General features: G+C 40.9%; 1 protein-coding gene across 5 annotated transcripts in view; it reads right to left on the bottom strand.

The window, feature by feature from the left end:
- FAM13A (family with sequence similarity 13 member A) overlaps window positions 1–17,249 on the bottom strand; it is a 139,998-nt gene that overhangs the window by 26,111 nt on the left and 96,638 nt on the right. For 3 of the 5 annotated variants that reach the window (XM_018072979.1, XM_029960830.1, XM_018072997.1), the window contains 6 exons: window positions 14,236–14,280; window positions 12,445–12,624; window positions 9,413–9,599; window positions 6,379–6,455; window positions 5,621–5,663; window positions 409–559 (listed from right to left, as the gene is read on the bottom strand). In XM_018072979.1, the coding sequence (XP_017928468.1) occupies window positions 409–559; window positions 5,621–5,663; window positions 6,379–6,455; window positions 9,413–9,599; window positions 12,445–12,624; window positions 14,236–14,280 (683 nt within the window). The remainder of the gene's footprint in view (window positions 1–408; window positions 560–5,620; window positions 5,664–6,378; window positions 6,456–9,412; window positions 9,600–12,444; window positions 12,625–14,235; window positions 14,281–17,249) is intronic. The other 2 variants (XM_029960839.1, XM_029960838.1) reach the window with 2 other exon arrangements.

Below are 17,249 nucleotides of genomic sequence, written 5' to 3'. Positions count from 1 at the left end.
CTTTCAGATCCAAATAATTATTTCCATATAGTGATTGAAGAGGAAGAAATGTTCCTTTTAGACTGTGAAACACTCAGTTGCTTTGAAGCGTAAGACAGTCTAGCTTAAATCTCCAATGTCACCATGAAATAAGATATCCCAAAACACTCAGGGATAAAAGTGCTAAACGGAACATGAAAGTAACTTCAAGAATAAAACAATTAATTTTCTCCCTCTAAGTGACAATTAGACTTAGTACCATTTAGTATTTGCTTGCAGTTTCTCCAAACTTTCAGTTCTACATTCAGGACAAAATTGCTTTCCTGTTGTTTTTAGCATAAGAACACGATCACATAAAGATACATCCAGCCCACTCAGGTTTCCCTCTCTCTCATTTCACTCATATGACCAGCCATCACACAATCCTACCTTCCCAGTTGTTGTCATCACACAGTGAGGTTAAATCCAGCCGAGGCACTTCAGATACAAAGCTGTTTTCCTGATCATCAGCATCTTGATTTCTTTGCAACTTGTTTTCAGGCATGCTTGGATGCTCTTGAATCTTCATACTTGTAGTCAGCTATGTTCCCATACACCCAAAGAAATGAGAGAGAAAGAAAAAAAAATGTTTCAGGATGCAGAGGAAGAAAAAACCCCCTGCAGTCACAGCAACAGTAAGCTCATGCCTTTAGCTAATAGGATCCAAACAAACAGTCCCTGATGTTTCCAGCTCCAAATCCAAATCCCCTGCCTGGTGACCCCTATGTACTAATTGCTCACTCACACCAGTTAAGACATCTGTCCATCTGCCTTCCTTGAATTTCTCCTTCTTTAGAAAGCCACTGCAAGTTCCCGAGACTGCCTGCCCTGACAACTGCATGCAGCTGAAAAAGCCTCCAGTAATGGATTGGGATGAAAAGGGAGGGAGGGAGGCAGGGAGAAAGGGAGAGGGAGGGGGTGGCCGCATACACTTCCAACAGGAGCGCAACTCCTTCGAGCAACAACAGAACCGCTGCTGCTGTTGTGAGGCTGTAGCAATATGGTGCCTTCTAAAAAGCAGGCACCAGAGCTCCTGAGGTAGCAGCTGCAGACAGCAAGCAGTGCAGGCTACGTACATGAATGCTCTCATGCAGGCTGTGCTGGCTCAGATCAATTAGTGCCAGCTAAGCTGTGCTGGCTGCACATTCCCTGATTTCCTGTGGTTGTTTTCTAGCTGGGCGTGGGGAGAGCAGAACTATTTATGGAGGAGCTCGGGGTATTAAAGCAGCGTTGCGCAAATCCAAACGGCAGTAGGGTTTGGCATCTCAGCTGGAAGCAGTGCGGACTCTGGGAAAAAGCCAAAAAATTCACACAAGCATCCAATGACTTAGGAATAAAAAAAAAAAAGGCAGAATGCTGTCAAGTAAATGATTCACCAGTTAGCACTACCTAGGAGCAACTGCTGTTTGTCTCACCACTATTCACCCCTGCACATACCACACGTTGTGTGCATTTATGCAGAAACCACTGCCATTCCCACAATCCAGAGACACACTGCGTGTCCGCAATAGTGCCTGACGAAACGAAGTAGTTTTGTGACTCTAAAACAAATGAGCTGTAATGCCACACAGAGGGCAGCAGGGAAAAGGAACTGTAAAGCATGTACATAAACATATAGTGTGATATGTGTAAATCCACCAACAAGCACAGAGCTATCTGAATAGACAGCACTACACTACTACATAAACTAGTGGAATTTGATAAGAACAGTTTAGGCATAATTCTCTCCAACATAGTCTAGCAGGTAGTCAACATACAGATTTTCTCCCTGCAGGTATTTTGATAATCTAGTTAGTAATGTGCATATGCTGATATGCAAAGAAAATGGACCTAAAGAAAATAACTGGTATCTCTGGACGTATTTTTCTTGTGAATCTAGAAGCACGGCCAAATGCTTCAATATCCCTAATACACACCACTAAGGCACATTTACTTTGTTTCATCTGCATAAAGTTAATGATGTGTTTATGTTTTTTTTCCCTTTTGAGCAGAGAAAAACAAGTAAATTTCATGAAGAGGGGAAAGAAAACCTTGCCCAGTAGACAAATCATATGAATAAATGTTTTAATCTTATCTGGATTCAATTCCGTCAATCCCTGCAATTGAACAGGGTGCTAAATAATCTCATCTAGGCTTCCTTTCCCACAAAAGGTTGGATCAGATGATCTTTTGAGGTCCCTTCCCACCTGGGCTGTTCTATGGTTCTAAAAACCAGGGTGATGAATACCCTGGTGTTGTAAAGAGTTTTCTGTATTGTATTTGTATGAGGTGTGTACTTCCTGTTCATTTCAATAAATCACCTTGTTGAAACAGCATAACAAAATGAAACACTAGATGACAGTTTGCCAAACACTAATAACTCGTACAGCTTGACGCTAAATCTGATTACAAATGTGTTTATTGTGAGAGCTGTACATGGAAAAATGCTAATTCACCGTTCAATATCTTTTAAGCTGCTTCCAGGTTGGGAGGACTTAAATATTTCTTTAAGGTTCAGTAACAAATTTCCTGCTAGGATCTAAACAGTCAGTGTACATTCCAAACAGAAAGACTGGTCAATGGCCAGAATCAGGCAGTCTTCTACATTTACTAAAAGAACAAACTGTACCCGTTGATAAACTGCATATAATTTGCCAGCACAGTATTTTAAAGGCTGAAAGAAATTAAGCAGTAAGTTTCAAAACAAGTGTTATTTTTAATAACATAAAGAAGTGTGAAGAGAGGAATTTATCTAGATTAAGAATTTCAAAGAGATCAACCTGAAAATACCATCTCGTCACCACTACTGATACTAATTACAGAGTTAAACATCTTTTTATGAAGAGTGTACTATCTCCTGACTTATTAAGACTCTTAAAAGATATCTTTGGCAGATATAAGAGCACTTCCCAGATGGGTAAACATTTCCATTACAGATATATAAGAAAGATCATATCCATGTCCTCATCCTTCTAAAGTCACTTGAGTTGTAGAAAACATTTAAAACGTGTTTAAAAACAGGCCTGTGCTCTGCCTGTTGTCAGTTGCTCTCCTTTCCTTGCTCACCGATGTAGCCTCTAATACAATGAATAAATCATCAGGTGTTCTGAAGAACAATGGTGGTAAAAACCCAGGAGACTCCAGAAAGCAGATGTTTAACTTCCTTTGCATTAATGCGCATTCCAAACCCTTAGAGGGGTTGATAATTCAGTGTTTCCATCACTTATTTTCCCTTTTTGATTTCCTGATGCCACAAGTTGCCAACCTCCAGGGAAAAAAATCACGTAAGGGAGAACTACTTTGCCTTAGGTATGGATGTGCCACAATTTCTTACAAACTGAAGGGGCGGCAAGTTGATGATCCCGGTAATGCTTGGCAGCCTCAGTACACTGCGGATATTACATAAATGACCACGAAAAAAATCTTCAAAGTAGGTACTTGAATTCTGCTTTTTAGAAGCTGCTTTTGCAGCTATACTTTGCAGGCAGCAGTAACTACAGATCTAAGTAACCTGGGCACAAGTCAGCTACTTTCATTCTCGCTGCTCCAATGGAGATTCAGCACAAAGAGTAGCTCAAGCAGCTAGAAATAAATGTCAACAGAAAGGTTTTTAAATTCTGATCAGGAAGTTGTATTCTGATCAGTTACATGTGGATTCAAATTAGAAGGCTTTCTTCCCCTACATCTGATCATCCCTTACAACCACAAGCAGGAAGCATCCTCAAGCACATCTTATTAATACAACCTGATGCAGGAATGCAGCCATTCTGTTGCCTTACTTCTGAGTCATGCCAATCCCCCTCTACACTTGTTGCCATGCTGGTGTGAATCTTAAATACCCTTCCCTTGTCAAAACCTAGATACTACAAAGCTGTGCTTTTCATCCTGGAATTTAGTTACTTCCAAGGACAGATTATGAAGGTTACAAAAGCACTGAAAATTCATTTGGGACTTGAGTTTCAAGGTATTTTTACAGCCTCATGGAGAACCAAGTCGGCACAACTGGTAACTATGGCAAATTCCAAATACCTTTCCTAATATTCTCAGACCGGAGACAGGGTGAGAAAGAGAAAGGAAGTCCCTATCCCTTCCTCATACATAATGGGTTGTTTGTTATGAAACGTATGTCTTTAAGCTTTCCTAAGCAAAAGGATTATAAGGGGGCAAGGAATGTAAAACAACTCTGCAGGAATGTAACATTTTCTTGACCCTGTAATTCCTATATAATACAGGTTCTGGGTTAAGGCTGTCCTCTCCTGCAGTTAAAATTCTACATTTTAAAACTTGTCCTAAAGAGAAGTTTATTTTAAGATTATGATTTCATACTCAAACATACCTCCACCAGGCTAATTTAAAAGCTTAATAAGAGTGTTGTGTGGCATGGCAGTAACAGCACCTCCTCCACCAGCAAGAAGATACGCAAGGAACAAGGTGTTGCAAAATCTACAGTCCGGAAAATATAACAACTCACGAGCAAGTGCAGGATCATTGGGGATTACTGACCCTCTGGGAGCCAAGTAGGAGATCCATCTAAGCTCAGTCAGAGCAGTGATCAAAGGCAGCCCTGAACACCTTTTGCAGAGGTTACATATTTCAGGGTCCCACAAACTTCTCCAGCTACAACACAGCTGGTTAGAGCTCAGTTGTTAGCAATCACTTATCTTTCCTGCTAGATGGAAATAATTCCTACCAGAAATAGAGTCTTTCAAAGGCAATAAACGCATAGTGGCTTTTACTGGAAAAAAACCCCCAAACAACCACATGAGGAGTCTAGTTTACAAATATTACCAGCCTTCAGATAACTCCAGACAGCCAGAAAAAACAGACATTGGCTACAGCTGTTTTACTGTGCTCCTCTAAAATGGGTGCATAGCTGAGGGAGAGGTGCCTCAAATAACTCTCCCCAGTATTTTAAATGCTTGGCTGTCTAGAGGTGTTTCAAAGAAACCCAGATGAACAAGTGACTGCAACGGTGTTCACCCAACCCCAATCTTTGATTTGCTGAACAGTCAGATAAAAAACACCATAAAGCCATTGCAGGAGGTGTGTGTTGAAGAGAAACGGAAAGCTGGGGGAAAAACTGTTGCCATCAATGCCACATGTTCCCTCCTGACATCCATCCCAACTACCAACTCTGAGAAAGAAAGAGGAGATGATCCAGTTTTCTAAAGACAAATGGATCGCAGACACCTATGTTCAAAAGTAACAGGCTGTGCTGGGAAATCATAAATAAAAGACCAAGATATTTTAGAGAAATCAAGAGAGACAAGATGATCTTACTGCCCTGGGAGATAAGACACCCTGTTTGCCATGATTAATAAGGCAACTTCGCATCACTTAAACCAAAGTGCTGACTTCAGTGATCCTTCCCTTTTTGGCAAGGAGGGATCAAAGGGACTGAAGCAGATGCTTTCAGACTACTCAGTGGCTGAGAGGCTCCCTAAATTATGTAAATAAAAAGCATAGGTAAGGGAAAGAAAAAGTACATGCTAACTCCATTTCTCTGAGAAAAACAAAATTTCACAGAACTGTACACGTAACTAACTACTTGTTTCTACTCAATAAAAGGCTCATTTAGAGACCAGAAAACTGAAACAAAACCAAAACAAAATAAAATACCAACCTGAGAATGCCTGAAAAAAACCTCATCGTTTTCACTTTCTTTGCTATAAAAAAAAACAAAAACAAACCAACATATTACAAATACAAAACCAGACTGTCTTGTAACAAAAACAAGCAGGATTCCTGCACGCACACCAGGTTTTTACGTTCTTGCTATTCCTGCACCCTCGCTAATTCACACAGCAAATGAAGGGACACTCTGGGCTGCAGCATGTCAAGCTGCTAAACTATGTATTTTTGCTTCCTCTCAGAAGCTATTTGTGAAAAATAAATGATGTAATTTAATTCCAGCGCCCTTAATCCAAATCAGTACGACTTTCCCACCAAACAGGTGTCAAGAGGAATTGTCATCTCAGGTGAGCAGATTGAGGCTGTTCAGCTTTTGCAGAAGCAGAAAGAAAAGGGCCAGATTCCCAACCCAGAGGTCAGGTAAGACAGGCCCTGCAATCCTCTGTGTGGAGTATGCTGGCTCAGGTGCTTCACAGCTGACTTCTTTTCAGGTCTGCACCATCAGCACCTTCAGAGACAATCCTAACAGGCTGGGAAAAGTCTTTGCCCTGGCATATGCTGCAGGGCAAAGCCCACACAACATTCACAGTGCCTCCATGAAGTTCTACTTTGAAATTAACATGGTGGGTAATGCTGTTCTGCAGCATAACTAAATGTCACCCTCATAGTCTGTGGTGGAAGATCTCTCAGGCTCTACTACAATCACAGGGAAAGGAAAACATACATATATTAAAAAAAAATAAAAATCACCTTTCTTCAGATAAAATTTCCATGTCATCAGGTCCTGTTCTGTCTATAGGCTTGGATGAGCTAAAGCTTTCCATACTCTGCAATACAGTAAATGTTAAAGCAGTAAGACACATATGAGAAACAGATTCAAGCTGCAGGCCATAAAACAGATTAAATATAAAAATATTAAACAGGACTTCTAGGAACAAGACAACAGACTACTGCCTGCTGCACATTTATAACAAAACAAACCCCACAATTTATTTGCACAATCTGCAAAAAACCCAACTGCTCACTGCTTGATCTCTTTCATCAGACGACCTCAAAACATCAAAACAGAATAATTCTGTACAGTACCCCGCAAGTTCCCATGTTACAGACTGACAGAGACAGCCTGAGCCTGGAAGCAGTTCTGTGGTCTGTGCAACTTCTGTAGTAGCAGGTACCAAAATCCAAGCATCTTCTCAGCAGGACTCCTTATGTTCATCTTAGAAAATACTCCACTTCTCAGCCAAATCCTCAAATCCCTCTCTAGTTTCTTCTTAAACAGGTAGAAGAATGCAAAATGACTGCCGTGTGTAAAAATATAATGTTGTACTAACATGAGTGCAGGGCAAGAAATCCAACTGGTTATTATGACAACTTGTTTTGATGTTTGCCTTGGCTACCATTAGGAACATTAATGCTGTTGTCCTCTAAGAGCTTGAGAAACTACTGTGAGGACAAGCCACGTTGCCACTTTGGGCACATGTCCAGGAGGATTTCTACCCTGGGTTTTGGAAAAATCCCTCTTAAGTATGAGGAAGCCAGTCAGTGGCATAGTGTGGTTCTCGCCCTGGAAACTATGTGCACAGACTTTTTAGGACAGTCACAGCCCTCTCTCACCTGCTACACCTCCAGCCCCAAAAGGTGACACAGGTCAATCATTCCAGTCTTGACTAATGTGATTCTTCAAGTCCTGCTGGTACCTGGCTACCGTGTCTTTGAAACGCAGTTACAAGCTTTTAATGCTTTGTGGTTGGTTTGCTTGGGAGAGTAAGTGGAACTGACAGCTCTTCCACTGCTGACTTACACTTTTGAGTCAGATGCAATCAGACAGCTAAGAGGAAAGCTTCCATGCACTGTCCTACATACTCTTTCAGGCTTTGAAAAGAAGGAAGGCTCAGAAAAAGGTAGTTAAGGAGATACAACATCAAAAACTTGCTCACATGACCAAGGCCTATTAGTAAATGCTAAGGTGCAGGTTATGTCCTTTCATACTTCAAGTTGGCAGTTTAATTTGGGTTATTATTTGAAGCATAATGGTGTAGCCAAAAGAGAGCTAAACCACCATGCATCCGTCTGGCAGTCTCTGAAATGCAAGTATGTAATAAGCACACACATTAAAACTTAAAAAGCAGCTTTTGCTCTTCCAAAAGAGTAGCACCAAGCTCTCTGCAAGCTGTTTCATAACAATACTCCCAGTTGACAATCCCACTGTGACATTTCCTCTAGCAGACCAAGCAAGAACCATGCTGATGATCATCATGGTCAAACTGTTTTTAATACAAGGTTAGTTCATTTTACACTCCTTTCAGACTTTGCCCCTCAAGAAATCAAAAAATGAGAGACAGGGCAAAGTCCAGTGGATACAGGTAAGTTTGAGGACATTTCTTCTGGGTATGTTTTAAGGTTTCATGAATGTTTTTCAGATCCACACCAAAAGCGGACACTTCTGTCAGTCTTTCCTTTCCTAAACCCTAAGACAAATTCTCATTTACATTTAAACTGCTTTACACTCCACAGGCACAGAGAAGAAGTGCCGAAAAGAGGATAAGCACTAGACCTCTGCCTGTCAATGTCCATCGCTACAAGCAAAGACTCCAAGTGTGAATGTGTCTATCTCACTCCGCTTTCATGAAGTATCTCCTGAGAAGGTTACTGATACTGAACATTAAATCTAAGATACTAAACCGAGCACAGTGTACAATTTTTGGCACCTTGCCTTCTTTTTATCGTGAAGATAAGCGAAATCCACCTCTCTCTAGAATCTCTGCACGGAGTAAGAGCATCAAATCATTGCAATCTTATGATCTAAACAAAATGAGTCCAAACACAATGTCACGGTAAGAACTCACTTGCTCGCAGTACGATCTAAAACTTAATCAAACACAACTGAAGGAAATGCCCTATAGCTCAGGACAGTCTTTTCACACAGCTTTTGCTGTTACTATTAACCCTGTAATGCATGCTCAGTGCCAGGCCCTGGGATGTACAGCACCTCTGCCACTGTACGCAGACCCTGCATGAAGCACAGGACAGTTTCTCACCTGCTGATACTCTAATCGGTGTTTGGTTTGGTTGAGAGGGAAGAAGGGTGCATCAGTTTTATTCTACAGCTTGTAAAAATTGGTAAATTGTCTTCTACTGTGGAGATTACACATGAATATGCCAGAAAAATTCTACGCTATTCCAGATTTTTACGACGTTATATCAAAGTCATTCACGTCTTCATTAAAAAGTAGCTAGAGGGATCACCTTTTGGACCCACACTCTCCAAAGTGTTTTGCAAATTGCAAACACCACAGTAACACACAGACTTCTGAGAAAAGGCATAAAACACCTTTGTCATCTCATTATCAAGTAGTCACTTGAAATCTAGTTTCAGAACTTAGAAGGAACATAAAAATAAACTTGACCTGAACATGAGAACCTACATCTAAGGTTCCAACCTCCCTGTAAGACTTCTGAAAGACTGGGAAAAAGACTTATGTCCTTTTCTGCTTTCCAAAATGCTTCACTGAATTCAAAAGAAAAAAAAAGCAAGAAGTTGTGGAAAGAGAAAATGACTACAGGTGGAGTAAGAGGGTCATAGCAGAAATATAGTTTTTCAGTTGCCTTATCACAAAGGTTACAAGTGTAGGATCCAGTGTTTCCATAGTTCAAACCAGCCATTTATGCCTGTACTGCAGGCAAAAAAAAGGCTTCCTAAAGGAACAAGTTGTGCACTGAAATAAAAAAGTCTTTTACCCTAGTAAAAGTAACAGGTGTCAAATAGTACAGCATGCTGGCTTACCACAGGACTGTCCTGGTTGTCATTGAGCTCTGAAAGCCTGGTGCTAGATTTCTGCCGCTTTGATTTATTCCTTTCACTGAGATATCCAGAGCTGGCGTCTTGTAATTTTTCTACTTCTTGAGCAGCTAGAATACAGTCCTCAAGATTGCTGAATCCAGAGGGAATGTTTTCTTTGTTGACAACTTCCCTAAAAAGAAAAGGGATGTTACAACAAGAGGTTGTTTAAAACGCTCTTCTGCTATATTTACAGTACCAAGAGAGAACTGCATCATGCTGACTAGTTCTGGCAACATCTTCTATGCCCTATGAAACCAGTATCTCTGGTTCTTCCCAATGCAGCAAAAATCACACACTCACTGTGCAATGCTAAATCCCACTGGGGAGTGAAAGCCAAGTGTATACACCTCAGGTGAGAAAGCTGTGAGGATCAACGTTTGAGATTTGATTCACTTCCCACTAAACCCAACACAGAAAATCCCATTGACTTCAGATGGAAGGTGGACTAGCCCGTGGCTGTCTGTGGTATTTTTATAGAGAATATGCAGCATATTTTCCTTTGAGACACGTGCTTTTAATTTAGAAAAGTGATTCACAGCTGCGGTCCAAGGATCTCCTTTGGTGCATGACACCACATAATTGTGTCCTTCTTACTCATACTCTCAAATGTAAGAGCAGGACTGTAGTGCTTTAGCCAAATCCTTGAATCTTATTTGGGAATTACACAAAACATAAATGTATCTTTGCAATGGCAACACAACTGCTAGGACAGAGGACTGCTCTGCTAAGGGAAGGGAAGTGGACAGCTAGCCTTAAGCCATCACGTGATGCATTAGCAGGGACCCTCTGGGCTGGTGGGGTTTGCTCATGTTTTCCAGAAGCTTGGCATATGGCTTGTCTTGCTGTGCATAATTAACCTGCTGGGTCTTCAGCATGCAGCTTTCCATTCACAACCTGTTTAGTACTCTTCCCTCTAATTTGTCCAAGAGTGAAGATGCACATACATAACACATCACTACATTAGGGGAACAGAAGAAACACAGTGCGCCTCATTCATCACTGTATTACCCTGCCAGAGGCTAAAGGCAGCCTGCTTACACTTGACATTGAAACTGGAATATTTGCTAACTGTTGTATGTGTTACTGCCATGTGGCTCCAAAACCTGCTTCTGTGAACAGCAGGAGAATTTATCTAGTCTTGCACTGGTGAAGAAACACAAGAAACCAGTTACTCTGCAGTATCTGGACAGTGCCAGTATGACAAGTATTCAGAACAAAAGCAAAACCAGAAGGCTCCAGTGACTTTCTGTATCACAGTTCTCTAGGTTTTGTTGGTGGAAAAGAGATACAAAGAGGTATTATAAATCTATGATTAAACTTCTAAGATAACACATTTGCCTTTGTGGAAATTTTTATAAACCCCTGAGCAGACCAATTAATTTATAGAGAGCCCATGGATCATGTAATCTTCAAAGCCTGGGAGTTCACCTATGTTTGTAATAAACACTTTTCCTGTCTGTAGTCCTATTTTGTGACATTACAAATCCTCTTGTGATCCATCACAAGGCAAAGAGATGAAGTCGCTGACAATCAGAACAACAACCACAGAAAGAAATTCCCAATTTTGATAATTTACCCAAAGGAGTCCCAGCAATCTGACCTAAGGAAACTGGGGAAAACAATTTGAATCCCGGCCAGCATTCAAAACTTCCAATGTGCTTTAAATTCTTGTCTCCAGCTTTAAGAACTGAACCTGAATAACTGTGTCAATCATATCTAAAGGCAGCTCTGTAACGCAATGTTGAAAAAAAGCCCCGCAGTACTATATGCTTCCAAACACGTACACTAGCCAGTCTGTGACCTACTTACCTGAGAAGCCTGTCAGCAGGGCGACTAAACAAGAAAAACTACTTTAGAGCTGCTGCCAGATACTTTGGTGACTTGCAAGTGCTAATTTCCCAGGCCATCTTTGCAGCACATTTTCATTCTCTAAGGAAATGGCTTTTTTTTTTTTTTGAGTAACTGTAGATTTTTTTTACAACAGTAGCATTGACACATTTTGGGAAATACCACTGCTGCAATATTAACACTATGCACCTGAACAGAAGTGGTGTTGTACAGAATGGTGCAGATCCAATAGGATTTGGAGAATTCAGCATTCAGGAAAAACAGAGGACTAGATGTTCATTTGGAATCTAACTTGATATCCTAGCAATTCAATACTGCAGTGAAGCACACACATTCTTTACAAGAACTGGTGCTGGGTTAAAGTTAGACATATGGGTAAGCACTGATCAGAACATGGCCTTGCAAAGTCTGTAGTTACAATTCCTCAAACACAGATATGCCTTGGGCAAGTGTTTAAGGCTGTGGTGGTAATATATTTGTATCACATAATATGTGCCACAAGTAGAGGAGTATGAAAGGAAAAAATAGGTACTATCTTTATTCTTTCACAGACATTTAATGAAATTCACCACAAGATCATGTTTAAACTTTGTGTAATAGGGTGCATAAAAAAAAATTAAATTCCAATTAATCAAAAGGAAGATTTTTCTAATTTCAGACAAACTCCCAAGTTTCCTCACTAAATCCAAACACAAGCTGTGCCTTCACACACAAAAGGAGAACTTAATCTTGTTTTTGAAACCATTCTGAATTCAGAAAAACAGCTAAGCCCAATGTTAAAAAAAAAGTTACCGGCAATAGAGTCAACTGCTTGGGAATTTCCACTAATGTAACAAATACTGTAAGTAACCAATTCCCAATACTGTAATTAAAAACTTTACTGCATAACCCCCCTAGATTCTTATCGTGCTTTGCCCCACTCCATGATCTCCAATAAACTCTAAATTTCCCAGCTCTAACTGATGCAATGGAGCTCTGCACAGGCACTGCAGCCTGCTCTGCCCTTTCAACTCACGGCAAAGGCCAGTGCATTTCATAATAGAATGTAGCATCGCCTTGATAAGAGGACATGACTAGGGTAGACTTAACCAAATATACTTCCCAAAACAAAGAAATCAGGCTCATACATGTCTCTGTTTCTCCGGGGTTCCTCCTGCTCTTTGTGGTGCCGCCTCCTCTGCCTGGCAGACACATTAGAAGAGGCTGAAGATGTTCCCGATTCAGAGTCCTCTGAACTCTGGCCGCCTGAGCCATGAACATCAAAGAGATGCTGCTCCACGGCTGAGCGGATTGTCTTCTCTAAATACCTGTCAAGCCGAAAAATAAGGTCAATTGAGCTCAAAGACTTTGTGGAGCTCCCTCTCTGCAACAATAAATAAAGCAAGGGTATCTGCGGGCTATATTTTTTTTATGATGGCAAAGCAGCACAAAATGTCCTAGGGCTACAACATATGCAAAAAGCAAAGCCAAAATCTTCAGATACCCTGCAGTTCAGGTCCCTCAGAAGAGCTGAGCCTTCCCAATTAATCTTGCTCTTTTTTATTTCTAGGGATGTTTGAACCTTCTGTAGAACATCTAATTTTACCTACTGCAACTACAGACATTGGTGTCTAACTTTCACCCTCCACTTTAAAAGTCCTTGGCCTGACAAAATTGTATCTGATCCCCAGCCATGCTGACACCGGTCAAGCCTGTTGTGCAGTACAAGCTCAGCAAGGCAATGGATCACCTGCAAGAAGATGATTCACTGCTGTCTCACACAGGGATGAGAGTATGCAAGCAGTAGCTCACTACAAACTCCTAACATGTTTAACTTTGTGACCAAGCATGGATTTTGTTCTGAATTCATTCTGTTTTCACACATTCTTGTGCCATGAATGCACCCAAAGCCATCCCTGATGTACTCTGGTGACAGATCACAGTCACACCCGGGGCAGCAAGAGAGCTTCCACACAAACCACAGCAAAGGATCCTCTGCAGTCGCATCGCTTAAAGATGTGGAATTACTTGAACTTTCAACACAACCAAATCTCCTTCATTTTGGTACTCATATTTGATTGTAATATTCCCTTCCATCCTTCATCAGAGGAAGCTTTTAGGGGCAAAATCTAATTTTTTGTTGTTGTTTTTGCAAAGAGATCACATAGAAACACATTTTTTTTACATCCCCATCCCATCTCTGTTTCTTGCAATGCTTAAGTAGTCTGCTGAAGAATGGGTTTTTCAAACATGCTCGTCCAAAGTCCCTGTATAGCTTCTACTGTTTTTTTTCATAATTAAAACGTTATTTCAGGATTTGCTGGTTAATTTTTAACTGAGCGGATAGAGCATGGGATCCTGTACTTGGGCTGACTTCCCCTTTACAGAAGTTGTGTTCAGTTGCTATACTTGAAAGTCTGCTGAGACTGCAGTTCCCAAAAAAAGTCAAAATACCTTGGCAACTGCAAACTCCCACATGGTTTAACTAGCCAAGTACGCCTGTAGTTCACTATTGACACAAATCAGTTCTGCAAACCCATCAGCCGTTGGGAATTTCCAGCTCTGGTAAAAGAGCCAACTCTTAGCTCTGCTGCTCCCAGTTATGGTAGCGAGGTCAAGTCACATCCTCTGTTGAGATGCAACAGGGAGCCAACAAGAGCAAGAGGATAACACAGTGCAAATAGCTTCTCTAAATATGCAAGTTTTGCATAACCAAAACATCGCAGGCACAGTGCGAGCAAAGAACCAAGGGCCTGAGAATTTTTCAGAAGGAAGTGATTTATTATCATTGCAGATGATCTGCTTTGCTGGGAAACTGGTTCTTTTTTTTTTGTTAATATAAGACCAACCCTTAAGGAGAAATCAAAGAATAACCAGTGATACTTAAAAAAGCTCCAATATGCAAGAAGGATAGCTACAAAATTGCAAGAGACACTTACTCTCCTGTAGCAGGAATGTTGCTACTGACTTGTGATACATGGGCACTGCATAAAAGAAAAAAGAGAAGAAAGTTAGATCTTATCATCACAATAAAGTCTTGAAAACTCTTGTTCTTTGCAGCGCTAAGACTTAAAGGTATGAGCTGTCTCAACAACAATTGCCTGTGCACGCCACTAGTTTTCCCCTTAAGGGATTTTCTCTCCCACTGTGAAATGGTACATTTTGACAATGCCAATATTCTCAAGAATTAATTTCCCTGTCATTCCCGTGCATTAGGCCAAGGTCTAACAAAGTGTTTCAACCTCAACACACCACAGATTTTTTTTGCTTTCTTCTGAGCTTTCTGCTGCTGCCAACTGTTTTAGCCTCATCACAAAAGTCCTTGTCTTTTGAGGCTGACTTGAAAATGTATATACACTTAATATTTAACTGCTCTCTGATATTCATGTTCTTTGCTTCACATTTTAAAAAAATAAAACCTACCTTCTCTTCTTTCCCTTTTATCTTGGGCTGTCTTCAGGCTCAGAAAAAGCCAACACAAATATGGTCAAATGGAGTAAACTGCTTGCTGTTTAAAGTCCTTCTGAACAAGTTGACCTGTCACCTGGCACAGCTGTCACTGCCTTCCTCCCTCCGCCAAGCTGAGTCCCATCCTGCCTCCTTTTCCCCCACACTGACTCAGCTTTGCAGCTAAAGTGATTTTTTTGCCTATTCATCCCTCCTGTTAGGTCCTGTTGACCTCCGTTAGGTCAAATAAGCTACAGGCCTAGGAGTTCATTTCAAATTATCCCCACATCAACACAGGAATTAGTATAACTGACTGATATATCCCAATAAAATGGCATTGTGGTCAGGGTATGAGCCAGGATAGATGCAAAATGTGTTTCCTGCCAAAATAGCCATTTATTGCTTTCAGTCTTCACCAGTTCCTCTTAAACCTTTCCAGTGCAGAACCATCAACAGCTGACTTCCCTTCACTACCCAAAGGTTTCCTCTGTTCCTCAAATGTTGTGCACTTCACTGTATGGGCCTAGAGTTATCTAAGAAGCTGCAACACTCTAGCAGGCAACAGACAATAGAAGGGTAAGCAAGGAGTCACTACAGCTATCAACAAAACAGCCCGACTCCCGATTTACAAACCCCACAAACACCCAGCTCCAAATCAGACTTGCAATACGCTTCAGCTTCCTTAGGCTGAACCAGTGTGTTCAGCTCCATGTGGGTTAAGCAACATGCCCTAACCACACACTCATCCTTTACAGTCCCAGCTTCACTCAGTACACCTCTCCAGTCCAGGCACAGGTCCCTGGAGTGGTGGCATACCAGGAAAGCAGTCGTGGACTTGCCAGTATATCCACGTGACCTGCACAGCACCAAAGCAGCTGCGTCATTCATATGATTTCATGAATAGAAGACATACAAACAAGTACTACTGTATTTATTAGTACAGACACACAATTTGCACATAGGAAACAAAAAATTTGAACGATTCCACGATTCCTCTCTTCCCACATCTAATATCTTGACTATTAACTACTGCATGGCTTTGCAATTTGAAAAGCATGTTTCAAGCATTCTACTTGCTTTCTTGTTCATTTACAGAAACTATTTGGCCTCTTCCCAGTCCAAAACTATTTTTTAAGACCTGGCCTCCCATTGGAGACATATTAGTAAGCAAGGAGCTAGTGTGGTACGCTAATAATTCATATGCTGGCTACTGCTCCTACACATGTGGGAGCAGGTTTAGTATTGGATCAACTTTCTCCAATACTTACATGTAATACAAAATGAGTAAGGGTGTTATCACACCCTTCTTCTCTGTTTTCATGTCAGGAAAATGGTAGTGGAGAGAAAAAAAACAACTGTTTGGATTCTATTTTTTTTAAAAAACATTCTTAGGATATAGGTTTATCTATCCATACATTTTTTTATAACACTCCAATACATTTTGTAGTTGTCTAATTCACAGTTAGCTGTGTGCTTTACTAACACCAATTCATTAACCCAACTAATTAATAATATTGCATATTTGCGTAACGATTCCTCTGTGGTATCTAGAAAAGCCCTACTCAGACAACACCAATGCTACAGAAAAGACAGTAATATGGTAATTTTCAAACTACTGTCAAATAACCAATAAGTATGCATACAGTTTCATGGCTGAGTGGATGACTACAAAATGAAGGTCTGACATTCTGATTTTACTGTATTTCCCTTCTAAATATTTTTTCCTTGTGTAATGAATCCAAGTTTTTTTCTTAATTCTGTGATATTTTAATGTTCTTTCATTAGCCCCTTCTCAATAAGACAGAGATTTTAAATCAGAGTTTTTCAAGATACCCCAACTTCCTCTTAATTCCACAACTGGTAACTTTTCTGGCTATTTCATTTTGAAGCTTAATTTAAATGTATTGCTAAATTGCTTCACTTACTCTCCACCAACCTTTCTTATATTGAGGAAGTTCACATCCAAAACAAATGGTGGAGGGTAGAGAGTTACGCAGTGGTTTTAGGATTTGAGCCTGCTGCAGGACAGAGCAGGAGGCGCACGAGCATGTTAGCAAACCCAGGGAAAGACACCACCCAGTAAGGATTTCACAGCCCAGAAGAGCAACCAGGCAGGCAGGGTGTATCCTGAGGGGTTTTCCAAACTTCTTGGGTGGCAAAACTTGCTCTGCTGTTGGATTTACGCTTCACGGAGCAGGCGAGGCAAGCCTTGCTTAGAAGAGCCCTCTTGGCATGCCCACCCGTGCAGGCAGCTGCCTTGGAAGGGCTGCCTTGCTCAGTAAATCATCCAGACAATGGGAACTCATGTTCTGCTACAGTTCATTATTTTCTCCTCACATCTGCTCCATTTCACTGATACGTATGGTCAATTATCTCCACACTAGATTATCTTTATTAAATTATGCAGCTGCTGCAGAGCATGCTGAGAAACACCGACTTTTGATAGAATTTACAGGTTCTTCTCTGGTGACAGAAGGCAGCAGGACAGTTTCCCAGTGCTGGGGAC

Source organism: Manacus vitellinus, unplaced genomic scaffold (genome assembly GCF_001715985.3).
Source record: "Manacus vitellinus isolate BGI_N305 unplaced genomic scaffold, ASM171598v3 scaffold_0_pilon, whole genome shotgun sequence".
NCBI lineage: Eukaryota > Metazoa > Chordata > Aves > Passeriformes > Pipridae > Manacus > Manacus vitellinus.
The sequence above is the reverse complement of the archived record's forward strand: the minus strand, read 5'-3'. Positions and strand labels throughout refer to the sequence as shown.